At 35.9% G+C, this 16,402-nt stretch overlaps 2 protein-coding genes across 6 annotated transcripts in view; both read right to left on the reverse strand.

Annotated features, from left to right (window-relative positions):
• Window positions 1-14,406, reverse strand: part of UNC13C (unc-13 homolog C) — a 142,767-nt gene extending 128,361 nt beyond the window's left edge. For 4 of the 5 annotated variants that reach the window (XM_017827550.1, XM_017827548.1, XM_017827552.1 and 1 more), the window contains exons 1-2: window positions 13,834-14,406; window positions 1,740-4,965 (exon numbers count right to left, since the gene is read on the reverse strand). In XM_017827550.1, coding sequence (XP_017683039.1) covers window positions 1,740-4,701 — 2,962 coding nt within the window. In that variant the 5' untranslated portion in view covers window positions 4,702-4,965; window positions 13,834-14,406. The remainder of the gene's footprint in view (window positions 1-1,739; window positions 4,966-13,833) is intronic. The other variant, XM_017827549.1, reaches the window with a different exon arrangement.
• LOC108503527 (protein unc-13 homolog A-like) overlaps window positions 4,721-16,402 on the reverse strand; it is a 43,665-nt gene continuing 31,983 nt past the window's right edge. The window contains exon 8 of the mRNA XM_017827553.1: window positions 4,721-4,819. Coding sequence (XP_017683042.1) covers window positions 4,784-4,819 — 36 coding nt within the window. The 3' untranslated portion in view covers window positions 4,721-4,783. The remainder of the gene's footprint in view (window positions 4,820-16,402) is intronic.

The following is a 16,402-nucleotide window of genomic DNA, read 5'->3' on the forward strand; positions in this document are numbered from 1 at the left end:
GTAAATTCCCCTTAGCCACTTGCTGTATTCCTTTTCTCCTTTATAATGATTTATATTATTTTATTTGTGGAAACAAAAATGGAGGTCCTACTATGACATCTTACAACCGTGCAGACACACGTTGCCCAGAGACTACATCCAATAACACATTTTCATAACCTGGCCTTGGTGTCAAGTGGATTCTCTGTAAATATAAGAAATACTTCAGCAATTCAGAAGGAAAAAAATAAAAAGAGACTGAAAGACTTTCACCTGCTGGGTTAAAAGTAGAATCTAATTTATAGAAATGATTGCATGAGATGTAACATCAAAGTTAGTTCTTATTTTCTAACAATGTACACAAATGCACAGACTTTAAATAGTGGAACCTATTTGAGTTTCAATATTTTGGATCTTCCTTGTGTGCTATCTTCAATTATGTCCTCAGACCTTCATATTCTTATTGTACTACAAGGACTAGGTAAAGTGACTGTGATTCCCCTCTCTCATGCCTCATAAAAATCGGGAAAAAATAATGAAAATATTAATTATTGATAGCTGTTTCTTCATATATATACACCATCTAATGTCTAACACACTACTGTAAAAAAATACCTGCAAAGTACAATTATACGATCTAGTGCCATTATTTGAATATAGAAGTAGACTTTAAAGTGAACTCTACCATTAGCAATATTTAAATGCTTGTGTAACAGACTTTCAAGTTGACTATATGTTTATTGTAAATGTAGCTGTTCATGTACCAAAGAAGCTCTACAGTAGCTCACGCTTTGGATGCTCATTATTACGAAATAAAATCTTTGGCTACAGGCACAATTTTTCATCTTTAAAATGAATGTATTAGATAATCACTTTGCCAAGGCAGATAAAGAAAGCAAAGATTCAGTCAAGGTGACAATTACCATCTGGCCAGCTACTGTAATTATTATGCTCCCAATTAAATGCACATGCAATATTATTATATTAACATTACGGTGTATGTTAATATTGAACATCACCAGATTTGTGTATTATTAGAGGTATTAAAGTTATATATATGTCTGTCTGGTTTGAAGTCTGACAATACATCTGTGTCAACACCCTCTGTGAGTTAAGTTCTTTACTCTTCATACATGGATGCTACGATCTACACTCTTTTGTCTTTCCTCTGCACCCTTCTCTCTCCCAGTTTTGGGGACTGACTACCTGTCTGAGTGCTTCCTGGGAGTATAAATAAGGACTGAGTTAAAATAAGGACAAACATGAAATCAATTTAGACTTTCCCTGTTGTAAGTACCTAATAAATTGCCCAGTCGATGGAGAGCAGTGCTCACCAGGGTGAATATAGAACCAACAATGCCTTGAAAACTGCTAAAGAAAGCAGGGTAATGTCTGAACACTCTAAATTGAATGCATACATTTATATATCTATAAGAAAACCAAGAACAGTGTGCCATTTAGTTCTTTTTTTAAGATTTAAATCTTGTGAAATTTAATTTTGAAATTACTGAAGTTCAAAGCAATACAATAACCTACAAACACGTTTGACTAAATGTGTTCAGAAAACTCTTTCAAAACAAACTTGTAAAATTTTAGCCTTTTGACTTCTATGGAACTATTTCACCTCATAAATAAAACCAGACAGAAGCAGAATTTTTCCACCAAATTCAGTGGAAGCAGGATTAAGTACTATACAAAAATTAACATCCAACTTTAGTGAGAACCATGTTTTACTTAAAAGAGTATTAAAATATTATTACCTCCAGCAAGAATCTTCTCTTCCAAATCATTCATTTGTTTCTTGTATGCTTTTAAAGCAGCTTCTTTGAATGATGGTCGTATTCTTTTTTTCTTTGGAATTTCAATAACTGTCTCTGGGACATTCTGATTTTCATCTTCTCTTATTTCTACCTCAGGAACCACATCGCTTTCAACTTCCAATATCTCTTCACTGATCACACTGTCAAACTGTGTGTCATATTGCTCCTCTGGCAGCATTGCATACGGAGTTTCATATAAAGACTGCTCCAGTTCATATTCTTGGACTTGCTCACTAGTTTCACTACTATTAGTTCTGTTTTCTAGTTTAGCAAGCACCTGTTCCATTACTTCTACATAGTCTGTTTCATTCTCACCAGATGGTTCAATTAAGTCTTCCTCATACTCTGCTTTGTAGCAATAAGGCTCAGCATAAACATCAGAATCGAGTGTTGTACTTGACTCGTTTGCAGTAGACTGAGATAAAGTTCTAAACCTTCCCATAAAAGATGATCCACTGTCTTCGTATCCACTTAAACTTTGTGTACTTTTATTCCAGACTACTTCTAAAGCTGACTTAGCACGTTGAAGTGTAGATCCAAATTTAGGAAAGCTGAAAGCCTTATCAGAAAGGTCTATGCTCAACCGGCTATGCCACGATTTAGGGGCTGTTTCTTCTGAATCATCACTTGGTAATTCACTCTGACTTCGGTACATCATAGGCAATCTGTTTTGATTCTGATAAGAGGACATAGAATTTGTATCCTGATAATCATCATACTGACCAGTCCACTGACTTTGTGTTTCACTATCAAGGCCTGGACATGATGGAGAAGTACCATCTAGGGTGAAATCATAGCTTTCAGTATCATACTGGAGGTCAGAACCTTGGCCCTTTCCAAAATCCGTCTGTTGATCTGAAGGGCTGCTCATATCATATACAAAAACTTCCTGTGTGGATGTGTCTAGGCCCAAATCTGCCCCTTGTTCCAACTGATTCCAGTCTTTCCATGGGGAAAGATCATCATGTAAAGCAAGCTGAGTATCACTATAGTGGTTTCTGTCTCCAGATGCACAGATCATTCCATTGCTTACTCCACTATCAACAGTTTCTATGTTTTCTATTTCATTTTGCTCCGGATGCTGTTCCATGTCTTGGACAAAAGTCTGTTCCTGGGAACTGCCATACCAGTTTGTAGAATCATCCTGCCTTCGTTGCCAAAGTTCTCGATCAGAGGAAGACAACAGTGAACTGCCATTTGTTCTGCTAAAATACTGGTTTTCTGAAAAATCCTCAGAGTAAGACTGACACAATTTTGAGAAATCCGACTCTGAACGGCTGAGCTTTGGTGTTGCAAAGTCATTCTGTAAGTGCCACAAAGGAGTCATGTCTGAATAATAGGCCTTTGATTGTTTCTCCAGATTGTCAAATTCTGGTGACTGATTGCCATAACTTCTATTTGAAAAGGTGCCATTGTCAGCAGTTCTTTTAAGGTCTTTAGTGTTTGGGGACTCAGTAATCCCCTTTGTAGTGCTTGTTTTTATTTGAAATGCTGATTTAGATATCTTTGCATAACTGTTCTTATTTATATCTGATTCCAAGTCTTTATCACTGTCAGGTGACTCCCAGTCATGCATTTTAGATTTTGTCTCCACAGTTAAAAGTTTCATATCCATACTTTCATATGTCTGAGAAGAAGGTAGTCCTCTTTCTTTTTTGTCTTTTATGTCATGGGAAAATATATCTGTAGAAATTCCAATGCCAGTTCCCTTAAGTTTATAAGACTTTTTTAAAATCAAATCTCTCTGTTGTGATGACTCAAAGTAAACAAGAATGGGTCTTGGCTTTGCATTTGGACAGTCTCTTTGTTGCCCCAATCTTTGGGCAAATTCAATTTTAATAGTGCTTTGTGCCTCTGAGAAGCCCATTTTATCTATCAGTATTTTGTAAACTATGCTTTCAGTTTTTTCCAGTCTCTCTTCAGGCACGTTTAGAAACCTAAGACTTGCTTTGTTTCCTGGATGGCCTATCTGCTTAATGTAGTCATGGATGTCCCGGGTTTCTCTTCTGGACTGTACAAATCCAGTTCGCAACTGTTCGATTTCATTTTGCACAACTTCGACACTGCTGGAAATTTCATCAATGGATTGTTTCAGAGCATTAACGTGCCCTCTTAATTCAGAGAGTTCTGTTTCAATTTGACTTATTCCCTGAAGCTCTTTAAAGATCATTTCCATAACATCATGGGTTTGACTAATACAACCTGTCGAACTAAAGCCAGGTTCAAGAGTGTTTGATTTCTGGTGACGCCCAGTTCTGTCCAGAGATTTACTTCTTAATCCCCACGTTTTCTTCCATGTACTTAGTTCAGAGTCCGATGAGACACATTCTTGGCTTTTTTTCCATTTCCTTAGTTTTCGTAAAGCTCCCAGTTTCAGTGTGTGCAAAGTGCGTTCTCCATCTGAACTTCCATCGGACGGTGCGAGGCTGCTCAAGCTTTTCCTGTTGCGTCTCACAGGCATTGTGTGGGATGAGTATTCGTTCTTCTTGCTATTACTTTTTATTTCACTTAAAGAATCAGAACACGAGCTATCATTTGAAGACAGATCTTGAACTATATCTTCATTATTAGTTTGTGCTACCAAAACATGCCTTTGCAGTCCATTGGCAATAGCAACTCTGTAACTGAATGTTGGCGAAAGGGAAAATTCTCTATTGCTTTCCTGTTCTTCAGTTGATAAGTTGCGAGCAGATGGGCACTTGGCAATCTTTTTAACGGTGCTTTTTAAAGTATTTGAAAATTTTGGATTCTTTGTATGTCCAATCTGAGTAAAGTCTTGTTCCTTTTTGCTCTGACAACTCTCTTTCCTTTTTGTACTATTTCCCGATTTCTTTGTAAACATTCCTTTGCGGATCTTATATATGTAAGATGAGATCAGGCTCTTTAGGAGGGCAGAAACCATGGAGTGTAATTTATTTCAAGCTGTTTCCACAAAACACCATTTTTGATCCAGACAAGTATTTGTATCTCCAACAGGATCATCATCAGTGGGGACCATATCCATATAAACTATTGTCGCTCTGGAATAATTTGACAGAAAAATACAAAAAAAAAGGAAAAAAAAAAAAGAAAAGAATCACACATCTGCTTGTTGGAAACAAAATCCTGAAGGGGTTTTGTACGTCTTGCAAAATCTCCCTCTGTTGCTCATGGCTTCTTGAAGTGTCTAAAAAGGAGGGAATGATGTTACAATGGCTGCCAAGCAAACTTATCATTCAATAATACTGATGCTGTTTTAACTAGGTTACAATGGAAACACAGATGATTCCCCATAATTGTCTGAACAGATTTTTTCATGAATAATTGAAACTGAAAACAGTTCTAGGAGAATATTTTTAACATAAATGAATAAGCTATACTTATTTACAGGCTTCTTCCTCCACTTTAATTCTCTGACTTTAACAGAAATATTCGTATTAATGCTCTGTGTTTTCTTTCAGAGTAATGACATTTCAATTTAGATCCATATGATATACAGCAGTGATCAAAAAACAGACAGGGAAGCAAGTTGTTACTATCTAGTAAAAGAGAAGTAGAAAGTTCTCTCTTGCTTTATCTTTTGGACCAAGGTTGGATTCAGATATAACAAATGAGTATTGTATCCATCAAGTACTGTTCTATCTTGACATTGGATAATACACATGACTATAGTTTGGGAAATAAATGCTTTCTTTTAATATCAGACTTTAACAAGGTCTGGTAAGCCAGGACTCAAAAGTAAGCATATCTTCTTTGTTTCTTTTCTTTAAGAAGTAAAACAAACAAACAAACAAACAAAAAAGGTATAGAAAATAGCAGAAAATCTTAATGACAACTGATGGACCTTCTCAACTAGGTTACTAAATTTGACATTGTTCTGGTCACAGAAAGAAAACATCAAATCTATACAAAACAATATACAGACATGATTTACAAGTTGCAGGACGGAAACAGGTGCCATTATAACAGGAAAGCTGTTTGATCTAAAAGAAGACTAAGAAAAGATTTCATGAGGTATCTGGAAGCTTCTATTCCATAAAACAAAAGCTTGTATTCTACAGAAATGTGGTTAACACGCTTTAAACATGTAAATGTATTTTTGTACAGCATATCATTCACTTCCCAGTTTCATTGCTGCGGAATAAAAACAAGACAAATAGCTCAGAAAAATCCAACAAAGAAGTTCTTAAAATGACCATTTTGGTTTCTAAAGCAGCTAAAAATTCTTTGGCAGAATATTATTTAGATACATGGTATATGAAGGGTTAAAAATTGCTCTGTGGTGTCTTCAGAGGCGCAAAGAATATGAACTGACTTTCTTGTCTGCAAACAGCATGGCACTGTGTGAAACATGGAACACTCACACACCTCAAGATCTAGTCTTTGCATAACATGGTTTGTCTTTACTGACCTTACTGTTAAACTCATGCAATGGTCAATAATAAACACTAACCACTGATTCACACTGCAGCAGCAAAATGCACTGTGCTGCAGAAAGCACAGGGAGAACTGCTAAAAGCCTGGTTGGCTTCTGGAATCCTGGAACAGAGGATGTAAACAGACATTTCTTTTCCAGTTATAACAAAATTGGAATGCAGACGAAGAGCAAGCAGAACAAGAATAAACAACATTGTTCATCCTTTCCAAAGTTACTACCTATTATTTTATAAAAAGCTGAACTATCTGTTGGATATGAGTCACGTTTATAATGTATCATCAGCACACCCCTTGCCACTTCTTTTTCTTGTAGGCTTATGCCTGAAGTCAGAGTATTAAGAGTGAATTAAGAGCAAGCAACGTTTGGAAGCAAAGGAGTGCTCAATGTGACTGCATGCAATTTTCAAGGAGTGCAAATGGCATCTCTCAGAATATTGCAAAGCTTTCACTACAGCCAAGGCTGCCTGGTTTTCACATATTAGTAGCGAAAGGAACCATCCTGGGACACTTCTCAATGTCAAAGGCATCTTTCTAGGTGTAGAAACACTTGTTAACAATTCAGCTCTTAACTGAATGTTTGTAACCATTTATTGAATAGGATTTAAGTGTGACTGCCTGCCTTCCATGCCCACACAGAAATAGATTTTTAAATGCCTTCTTACATAAACTTCACTTGGATAACTTGGACATTCTTCAAATGACTTCAAACCAAGAATGAATAAACAAGCTAGAAGGCTTGTTTCCTGTCTCAGCCTAAAAACATCAAGAAATAATGAAGTTATCACTGGAATCTGGAATATTTCCATTCATTTTAAATAAGCTTTAATGCTTCTCTGTAGAATAATCTTGATTTCATAGCCAGCCAGATATATATATATGTTTGACCTACTGTCTAACTTATGCTTTTTATCAGAGATAATTGAAAGTATTACAAGTAGGTACACACTCAGCACTCAATTTGTCAGAAACCCAGTTTCTGACAATGCCATAGTCAATTAAAAGCTGTACTGTTACAAACACAGGGAGATCTGCTAAATGGAGCAGATTTATGTTCTCTCATGCGAGTTCTATTCCATCTCAGCTGTATTAGTCATATGATCTGTTAATCAGTTTACAGCCTACCATTGCACTGTCAAAAACTCATTTTCTAAAATTGTCTATCTACACACAGAATCAAGTTTGAGTCATTATAGGGCTCATCCATTTCTTTCTGTAAAGATTTACATGGGTTGTTCTTAACATTTTAAATCAGTGTAGGTTAAAACTTTAGAAAATAAGGAACATTCTTTTAAGAAGCACATAGGACTAAGGCAATTGTTTGAATGATCTGCAAGCTGTCATTCAGATATTTTCTGGTTTTATTCAGGTCTTCCAATAAGCCATCAGGACCTGATTTTTTAAATTTTTACTTTCCTTGTTTATTGAATTAAAACAATTTATATTATAAAGTTGAACACCATTGAATTAACCCATTCTAAGCATAAGGAATCAAGTTCAAGTGATACAGTAATGATGTATGGACTTTATGCTAGATGGTTATAGAGCAGGAAACTGGAAAGTCTTATGAATTGTGAGATTAGAACGAAAATAAATTGTTAATGGGTTTCTTCTATAAAGAAAGGACACAATGGCACTTCCATCAACTTCTTACCCGTAGCCAGTCTGAAAATAGACATCTGCCAATCAACATGATGGTGAAAAGGTAATTTGGATACTGTTGACAACAAAGCATTGTCAAAATAAATATGTCAGTTGGAAGCATCACTTATAAAGGATTCTTTTCCAAGTCTAAAACTAATGTGTCAGGTAGAAGGGGGGTGGAGTGGGCTGGGTTAAAAATTACACCTTTTTAAACAATGCAAGCAGTGTATTCTAGTTACATGTCTGAGCACCAGACTCCCATAGATTCCAATTTTCAAAAATTATTTTAACAAATCCATCCCTTTATTCTTATAAAGAAAATTGAATCATCTTAAAAACATGATTTCAGTATTTAAATAGAATAGTTAGATCACTGCTGAGCTTCTGTTCAGACCCCAGTAAATAAAGCTGTAGAGCAGCAGCTCTCTCCATTCAGAGGTAGCTTTGTGGATGCAGACTGTCCCCTTAAAAAAAAAGCAAGAACCAGGCAGAACCACAGCCTTGCTTAGCTTTACACTATGAATCGACGGCAAGGGGCCTGTGTGTATTGGAAGGGGACAGGGAAGAAGATGAGACTCAAGTGCAGTCTCCCTCTATAAAATGCCACACGAAAGTTTGTGTTCACAACACCAAGACAGCAGAGGAAAACAAAACCAAACCTAGACAGTCTTTTTCTGCAGCAATACCACTTTGTATTACTGCCAAAATAGTCACTACTCTCTACAGACAGCAACATCTTTTTTTGATGTGCAAAATGCTTCACAGGAATTAATTAATCACACATAACAAAATGTAAACAATTTACTTTGCAGTCACAGAAACTGAGGCTAAGAAAGGTCCTCTTACTTTCAGGAACACAAGGAATCAATAAAAGAATTCATATGCAGATTTATCAAGCATGGTATTTTACTAGTCTTAAGGTTGCCTGGGAATAAGGTTATCTTGACATAACTGTACTTGCCCTCAGTGCATGTCTCTTGGGTGCAACCTTTGCTACTTTCCTTTAAACAAGGTGTATACTCCAGAGAGCTTCATTAATTTACTATAACAGTGGCATTATACTGACAATCATCTCAGATGACCTAATTCAGAAGAACTTAATTTAGAACAATTATCTGCTCCTTAACATTCTTCTTAAATTCTCCTCATAATCTTAAATACTGGCACTTTTAATGTGCATTATTGGTGAGTCTTTCAAGGTAAGGTGGCACATCTTAATACTGCACAAGCTACATGGATGGCCTGCCTGCAGACCCTGGCAAAGGTGGGGGCCATCACAATGGAGTAGTCCTGCTTCCTCTTTTGGATAATTACTCTTTGTTCCAGGAATTCCTTAGATTTTCACCAGTAGACCTTTGTCCTACTGGATTAGCCCCTCCAACATTCCCACAAAAGTGTGGAGTGTTATCAGCAGTGTCTACTTCTGGCTAGAAAGCTATTCTTATTTTTCACCAAAATGATTTGGAAAGTTCACTATATCTGCTTATTTATCTAGTGATATTTCTTTATGGATCCTGCTATTAATGTATCTGACCACCACTAAACATGTTGCATTCTCTACTTATAGGGAGTGTTATAAATACAACTAACCACTAAATTGTTTTTTCAAACCCCAATCTAAGGATCCTACAAGCTGCTTATGTTTTAGCCCACAAGACCTACCACTATCCTGAAGAGCTTGCATGTATATTCATCAGGTATAAGGTAGAATCCAACCTAAATTTTTAGCAGTTATACTGCTCATTATACTGGTCATTCATAGCTGTAACATACCTGTTCTTTCAACATACAACTTAATTGAGTTTAAGGATGACAGATTCAAGCAGCACAGGCTTAAAACTGATTTTCACTCAATTGTGATTTAGAATAGAGTCCAAAACAGAAATCACATATAGAACTTTGTGCATTAGTGAACGAACTCAGTTACTTGCAATTAAACTACTTTTTAATATATAGAAGCATATTGTCTCCAGGAGAGCTGAGAAAAAAAAAAAGTAAATTCCCAGCACGCTAGGATGAGTAATTATTCCGGAAAGAAAAGTCATCTTCACTGCTCCCCCACTGCTATGACCACTATGGGAAAAAAGAGGATTTTTTTGCAGTAAAAGATAGGGGTTTTTTTCAATTACTGTTGAAGACAGACATGAGTTGAAAAAAAACCCTCACTATTTCGCAATAATTTCCATAATTACTTTTTTTAGTTACACTATTCTCCACACCTTTGTGTGTATCTGTAATATTTATGTTTTTCTCTAAGAAATATTGTTGCACCAACTGTGAGGCTAAAGTCATTCAGTTATTTATGAATTACTAACGAAATTGTTGAAGACAATTTTACAAAAATGAAAATGATATTTGAAGCAATTGTTTTTAAAGGACAATGGCCTTGACTAGAACTAAAACCAAAGGAAGAGATGTGCCAAATATAGCAGATTAATACTTAGATGTAAAAAGCTACTGAACAGATTCTAAAGGTAAAATGTGCTCCATTGGGAGCTGTCCACAGACAGCTTAGCATAGGGTAATTGAGGGTACTAATGCACACAAGAATAAAGGCTGCAAATGACTTGGAACACAGCTTCAATGCTGTTTGACTAAATGTACTATCCTTTTTCTCTTTAATGTTTCTAGTTGTTTCCTCAACTTTTTCAATTAAAAAAATGGGGAAAAAAACCACTCCAGTGTATAAAGAAGGTGGCAGCATTGACTTTTCCCCCCTTTTACAGCTGACTATATGATGTGTGCTGTCCTACATAAACTTATTTTTAGTCAATACTCTTACTTCAAAAACTGCTAAAATTGAGATGATTCCACCTAAGAGTTCATTCCTATTTAAGTGGAGACTACAAAAGGAATGGAAAATGTGGGAAGGGAAAAGTTATTTGCTGACAACATGGGGATTATTGTATTACTAACTTGTTACCAGTTTCTCAGTTAGGCTATTACCTGCATGCTATTATGTCAGATTACCACAAATAAACAAGAGTTATACAGTATAGAATTCATAGAGAGTACAGAATAATCAGAACATATCTAGTGCCTTTTAAAAGATAGAAAGCATCAATATACAATTGACAAAATCTCAGTTCTATCCTTAATTTCATCTGTGTTTTAATAAAGAGAGTTTTTCAGACATTACACACTGAGAAGATAAATGATTTAATTTACATGGAAGCATAACACATATGTAGAGAATATGCTTGCAGTATACTGAGCATATTCAAAATTTCTTTTAATAATAACATTTCAAACTTTTCAGCAACCTAAACTGGTATTGATAATAATTCCATCAGAAAATATAATTTAAAAAAAAACCCCTCAATTTTCTTTTAGGTATAGATTTTTAATCCTCTAACTGTACTGGCCTGAGCCTTAGAACAGGGAACACACTGCCCTGAATTAGATCCCTCTTGGACAGAGTTTGCCATGAGGTCTGTGACCATGTGTACACTACACCACTCTACAGCTCTGATTTTTTTTTGTTTCCTTGGGGGTTTGGGAAGGTTTTTTTAAAAGTATTTACAGAAATTCCTGGTGAAATATTTAGATTAAGAGAACAATTTGATATGGGCAAAATGGTACTTGTAGCCCTCTAGATTCCACCCCATGTGTTTTCTAAATTCTAGTAAACTAATAATTACAGGACATTTTTAGAACACAAAATTATGAAACAGGCAGCTTTTATAAAGAGGCCTTTCATTTGATAAATGGTAGCAATCACTGAATTTGAAAAATGCCACAAGCACAAACCACTACAAGTACTGCTGACAACAACATACACCAGGATGAGTAGGCACACACAGATAAAAGCCACGCTTGTTAAACATGTGAAAGGACTTTCATTGATGAGGATGGTAGATATTAAACACAATTTTAAATTTGTTGCAAAACTTTATAAGGAAAAAAAATCTCTGCTTTCTTTGCTACAATACAGTGAGTAATACTTAGATTTACACCTGAAAGTAAGACCCTCTGCCTTGGAGCTGTCAACTGAAGTGAACAACACAAGTGAGAAAAAACCTGCATAAGAACCTTCTTGGGTGCCAAAGAATTTTTATGCTTCAGAGCTGTATTGGTCTCAAAAGTCAGAAGCTGTTATACTACATTCTTCCCAGATTTTCACAACACTACAGTTAAAAGAAAACTTGGAATTTTCAGTGCTCCTTGATGCTTTAATGAATTGTGAGATATTCTGAGCTATCAGTCTTCTCCTCCTGAGTAACACTCTGGAATCCCAGTACTTCACCTGAGATTTCCTAAGTGTTTTCACAGCAATATACAGTCATTATGATAATGTTGTGGTGACATCACTACAGCACCAAGCAAATAGATAGTGACAGAAGACCTTTATACAACTCTCCAAGTTGTGTGCATTCCACCTAAAGAAACCTCATATATATTGCATCATGGCTTCTTTCTGTAGGAAAGGTCTTTGAGATGACAGTCAATCATAATTACTATCCTATTACCCTTTACAAAAATAATTTATGACAAACAAAACATGTTTTAACCTTAAATTCTACTTTTGACTCTTAGTGCTCTTAGACTTAACAGCATTCTCTCATTGCTTTCCTCAGTATGTTGATTTAGATTGTAGGAATTACCACTGATTTTTAGAACATTCAAATGTATCAAGTAACCTCCATTTTCAATTGTCAAATCATAGCTGTGTATTACACTAAATAAAGGCAACTATTTTATATAATCACCAACAGCTTCAATCAGAAAACAAGCATTGTATCACCTTCTCTGTGAAAAATAACTACAACTTTATGGACAGAGTTTATTTCTACTTCAGAAAGCAATTATTGTTACCCCAATGAATGTTTTTCAGGCATAAGAGTTCCTGCCAACTAAGAGTTAACCCCAGTATTAAGATGCTGGAATTGATATTAACTCTTTTTGGATCAACATGTTATTAAAAAAAAAAAAATCATCTTTCTTAAAACTGGGCTGCATTCAAATTTGAAATGCAACAGAATGCTGTGAGATATTTCAGGACTAATGAACAATCAAATAAGCATTACCTAAGTGGGTTTAATACATTCTACTGGACATTATAAGATGTGTCCTTAGTTTAAGGGCACATAGCATTATGTTCTATTTCACTTATTACATATAATCAGTAGTCAGCAGAAAGAAAATATTCTTAATAAGACAAAAAATGCAAAAAAGAGCCAGGTGACTAAAGAAAGTTAAGGGTTAATGAATACAGTCAGATTTTTATATCTGCATAATTCTTCCTCTTAAAGCAAAATGAACCCTCAATCTCACAGTAAGAAATTAGTTTCAGCTACTATTACTTGGACTCTGAAATTGCAGAAGGCAAAATGCTGATGTTATCTTCTTGAACCTAAAAGGATGGACAAAAAAGTATTAAATATCTCTGGTGGTTTTTTAGGTTGGGCTTGGGGGAGGTACATGGAGAGGGTATTCTAAGACACAGATTTAGCTGTGGAACAGAATCAAGCCTGTAGTCTAAGCAAGCTGCCTCTTCAAAAGAAAGCTGCAGGGTGTTCATCTTGAAGATTAATCAAGACCCAGAAATACATAAGCATCCATAAAGCTCAATTTATTACTAATCCTGTCACAAGTTAGGAAAAAAGTACTGACACATATAAGAAAAACATACTATATTTTCACTGTGTATTCGTATAACTAATTTATTTATCTTTTTATACCAGTTAAAATGTTCCAACTCATTGAGAAATCAAACACCACGCTGTCTTACTCAACTTACATTGTGAAGTTGGTACCTTACAAAATTACCCCCCCACTTTTTAATGAAGTGTTAATTCCAGAAGCCCAGACAGTTTCATCAACATTATAGCATTAGAAAGCAAATCAGTTACAAATCAATGCATTGCATTAGCAAGAACAGTGGGAGGTACATTCGGAATGAAAATACGAAAAGGAAACAAAGGAAGCCAAAAACTGTATGTAGACTAGACACAAAAATAAAAAAAAGCATACATACCTGGATTAAATTCTTCTTAAAAATAAAATACAAATTACATACCACCATCTTTATATTATTTTCCATTTATGCAGAAACACTGTACACAAATCCATTACTATTTTGCTGTTCTTCCTCCAGCCTTAGAAACGGCACGATACAACATGAGGCTGCTGCTCAGCGCTCGCACTCAAGTGCAGTCAGGCATGCTGCTAGTCCGCAACGGTATCTGCCCGAAATTCCACGGTATTCCCTAGGCAGCGTTAAGTGGGGGGTTTTATCCTCCCTCTCCCATTTCCCCCCCCTACAACTTGTGCTAACAGCTGAGAGTAATCATGGTGTTAGCTACTAATTCATTCCGCAGCTCAGTTTTATTTCTCCTCTATAACAGCAGGGCAGGAGTCAGTGTCCTGCTCCCGTTCAAAACCAACATCAACACGGGAGAACAGTAATCATCCTGGTGTTTTATGTGCTGGGAACTTCACCCACTGCTGTTTTCTCCTGCCACTGCTTCCGAATGCAGCATTCCCTGCAATAGGCACAGCCCTCCTGCGTGGAAAGGCAGCCCCTGTGCTTCCCGGATCCAGGCAAATGGGCTGAGAAAGCTCGCTCACAGAGGCAGCACATGCAGTGCGTCGTGAGAGCTGGCAGGTGCACCAGTGGCCGCAAGGATAACAGTGGGAGATGGGATCTCTTGCTTGGCAGGGCCATGTTTCAGCCTAACCTTTTATTTATCAGTCTGACGTGACCCAGAGAAACAACTGTATAGCTGTTCTTTCAGCAGTGCTTTCATCAACAGCTGATCATTTTTGCTAATGAATCTGCTAAATAGCTTCTTAACTACCGTCATTCCATGATGATTTAAGGGTGCTCCAGATAATAGGAAACATATCACTCAGCTTCCATAAAAAGTACTTTGCATGTTCCCAATTAATACCTAGACAATAGGACTCAGTCATTTGTTTACTGCAACTCAAATAGCAGAGTGGATTATTACTGTGCATGCAGTGAGTAAGTTATCCTGGGCAGAACACATCGGGTGTTTTTTACAAATGTTAACAGGTTTAGCAGTGTGTTTAAGGCCTTGGATGTATTGATATTTCAAACTAACACATGAAGAACATCAAGAACTACAAAAATGCATCCAGGATGATCCTATATAAAACCATTCTACAAAGTGTACACATAGCCCAAGTGTAAATCTTTCACAAAACATGTGTACAGGCATAAAACCAGGGGTATGTTATTATCCTCTTTAATCTTGGGAGACAGACTGACTGAAATGCCATAACAAATATTAAATTATGTATGTTTCCTGTATAAAAATGAAAACCCCCAAACTTTGGACATTCTGGTAATAGCTGACACATTTGTAACAGAGAAGCTTGTAATTCAGTTACTTATTTTAAAAACGTATTAAGGATACTTTGAGTAAAAGGCAGCACTTAAGAGTGTTTAACGATTTCTAGTAATAGTTAAAAGTTATTGGTTGTAGTTTTCACTTTGTCCAATCCTTGTATTATTGTTAGCAGTGTCATCTTGGATGCAATGCTTTACATACAACTTATCAATTGAGAAGTTCTCTTACATACAGTTGTAAAATTAATATTTTGGGGGTTTGTATATAATTGTAAAATAATTATGTACCATTATATTTATTATGTCCTGTTGAAATTAATGCAACCCAGAAATACTCCATTAATTAGATTTATAGTTAAGAACCAGATGAATGGATGCTTTGTTCTTCAAATCTTATTGTAGTTATTAGCCTGCAGCAATTACTTAATATTCTGTCTAAACTGAAACCAACTGATTCTTCATATCTGCCATGTTGCATGCCAACAAAATGTACAATAAAACTTTTATTGTACAAGATTGTACAAAACTTCTATTGCACAATAGGAAATCATGGCGAGGCTTCGCGAACGAAGATTTGGGAACAATAGGAAATATTCCACTGGTATCAATACTCAGTGATACAGTCATAACTACATGAGATGTAGCAATAATCCCTCTCAAAATCAACAACACCACTCATGTAAGGATTAAAAAGGAAAAAACAGGCAGCCTAATCAGGCAGGGCCACCCACAACAGATACACACTTGCAACTGAAATAAATATGGGTTATAGCAAGATTAAACAACTGGTCTTGAGACTACGGACAATAAAACCCGTAAATATTGGGACTGCTTTGCAAAAATACAATGCTTTTGGATTTAATAAAAAAATGTGTTCACAAAAAAAGTTAATTCATAACACTTAATGCCATCTTCAAGGAAGTTCTTACGTATTGATGCTGTTTACACTAATCTATTACATCACCACATGTTGAATGTTTTATGTGGAAGCCGCTTATTTGATAGCCCAGCACAAGCAGGACATTTTGCTCTCCCACTTGCATCATCTAATTGATATTTCAGAAGGAAATATAAACCCAGACATCAATCCAAAAACCTCCAGAATCAATCATGACTTATCTTCCCTGGAATTAAAATTCTATGTAGAACTTGCCAAGGCAGAAAAATGCTGACTTCACTTATAATGAGACCAACCAACCAAGAATCAAGTTTCATATATAAATACATACTA

The sequence above is a fragment of the Lepidothrix coronata genome, unplaced genomic scaffold, assembly GCF_001604755.1.
Source record: "Lepidothrix coronata isolate B3197 unplaced genomic scaffold, Lepidothrix_coronata-1.0 Scaffold140, whole genome shotgun sequence".
NCBI lineage: Eukaryota > Metazoa > Chordata > Aves > Passeriformes > Pipridae > Lepidothrix > Lepidothrix coronata.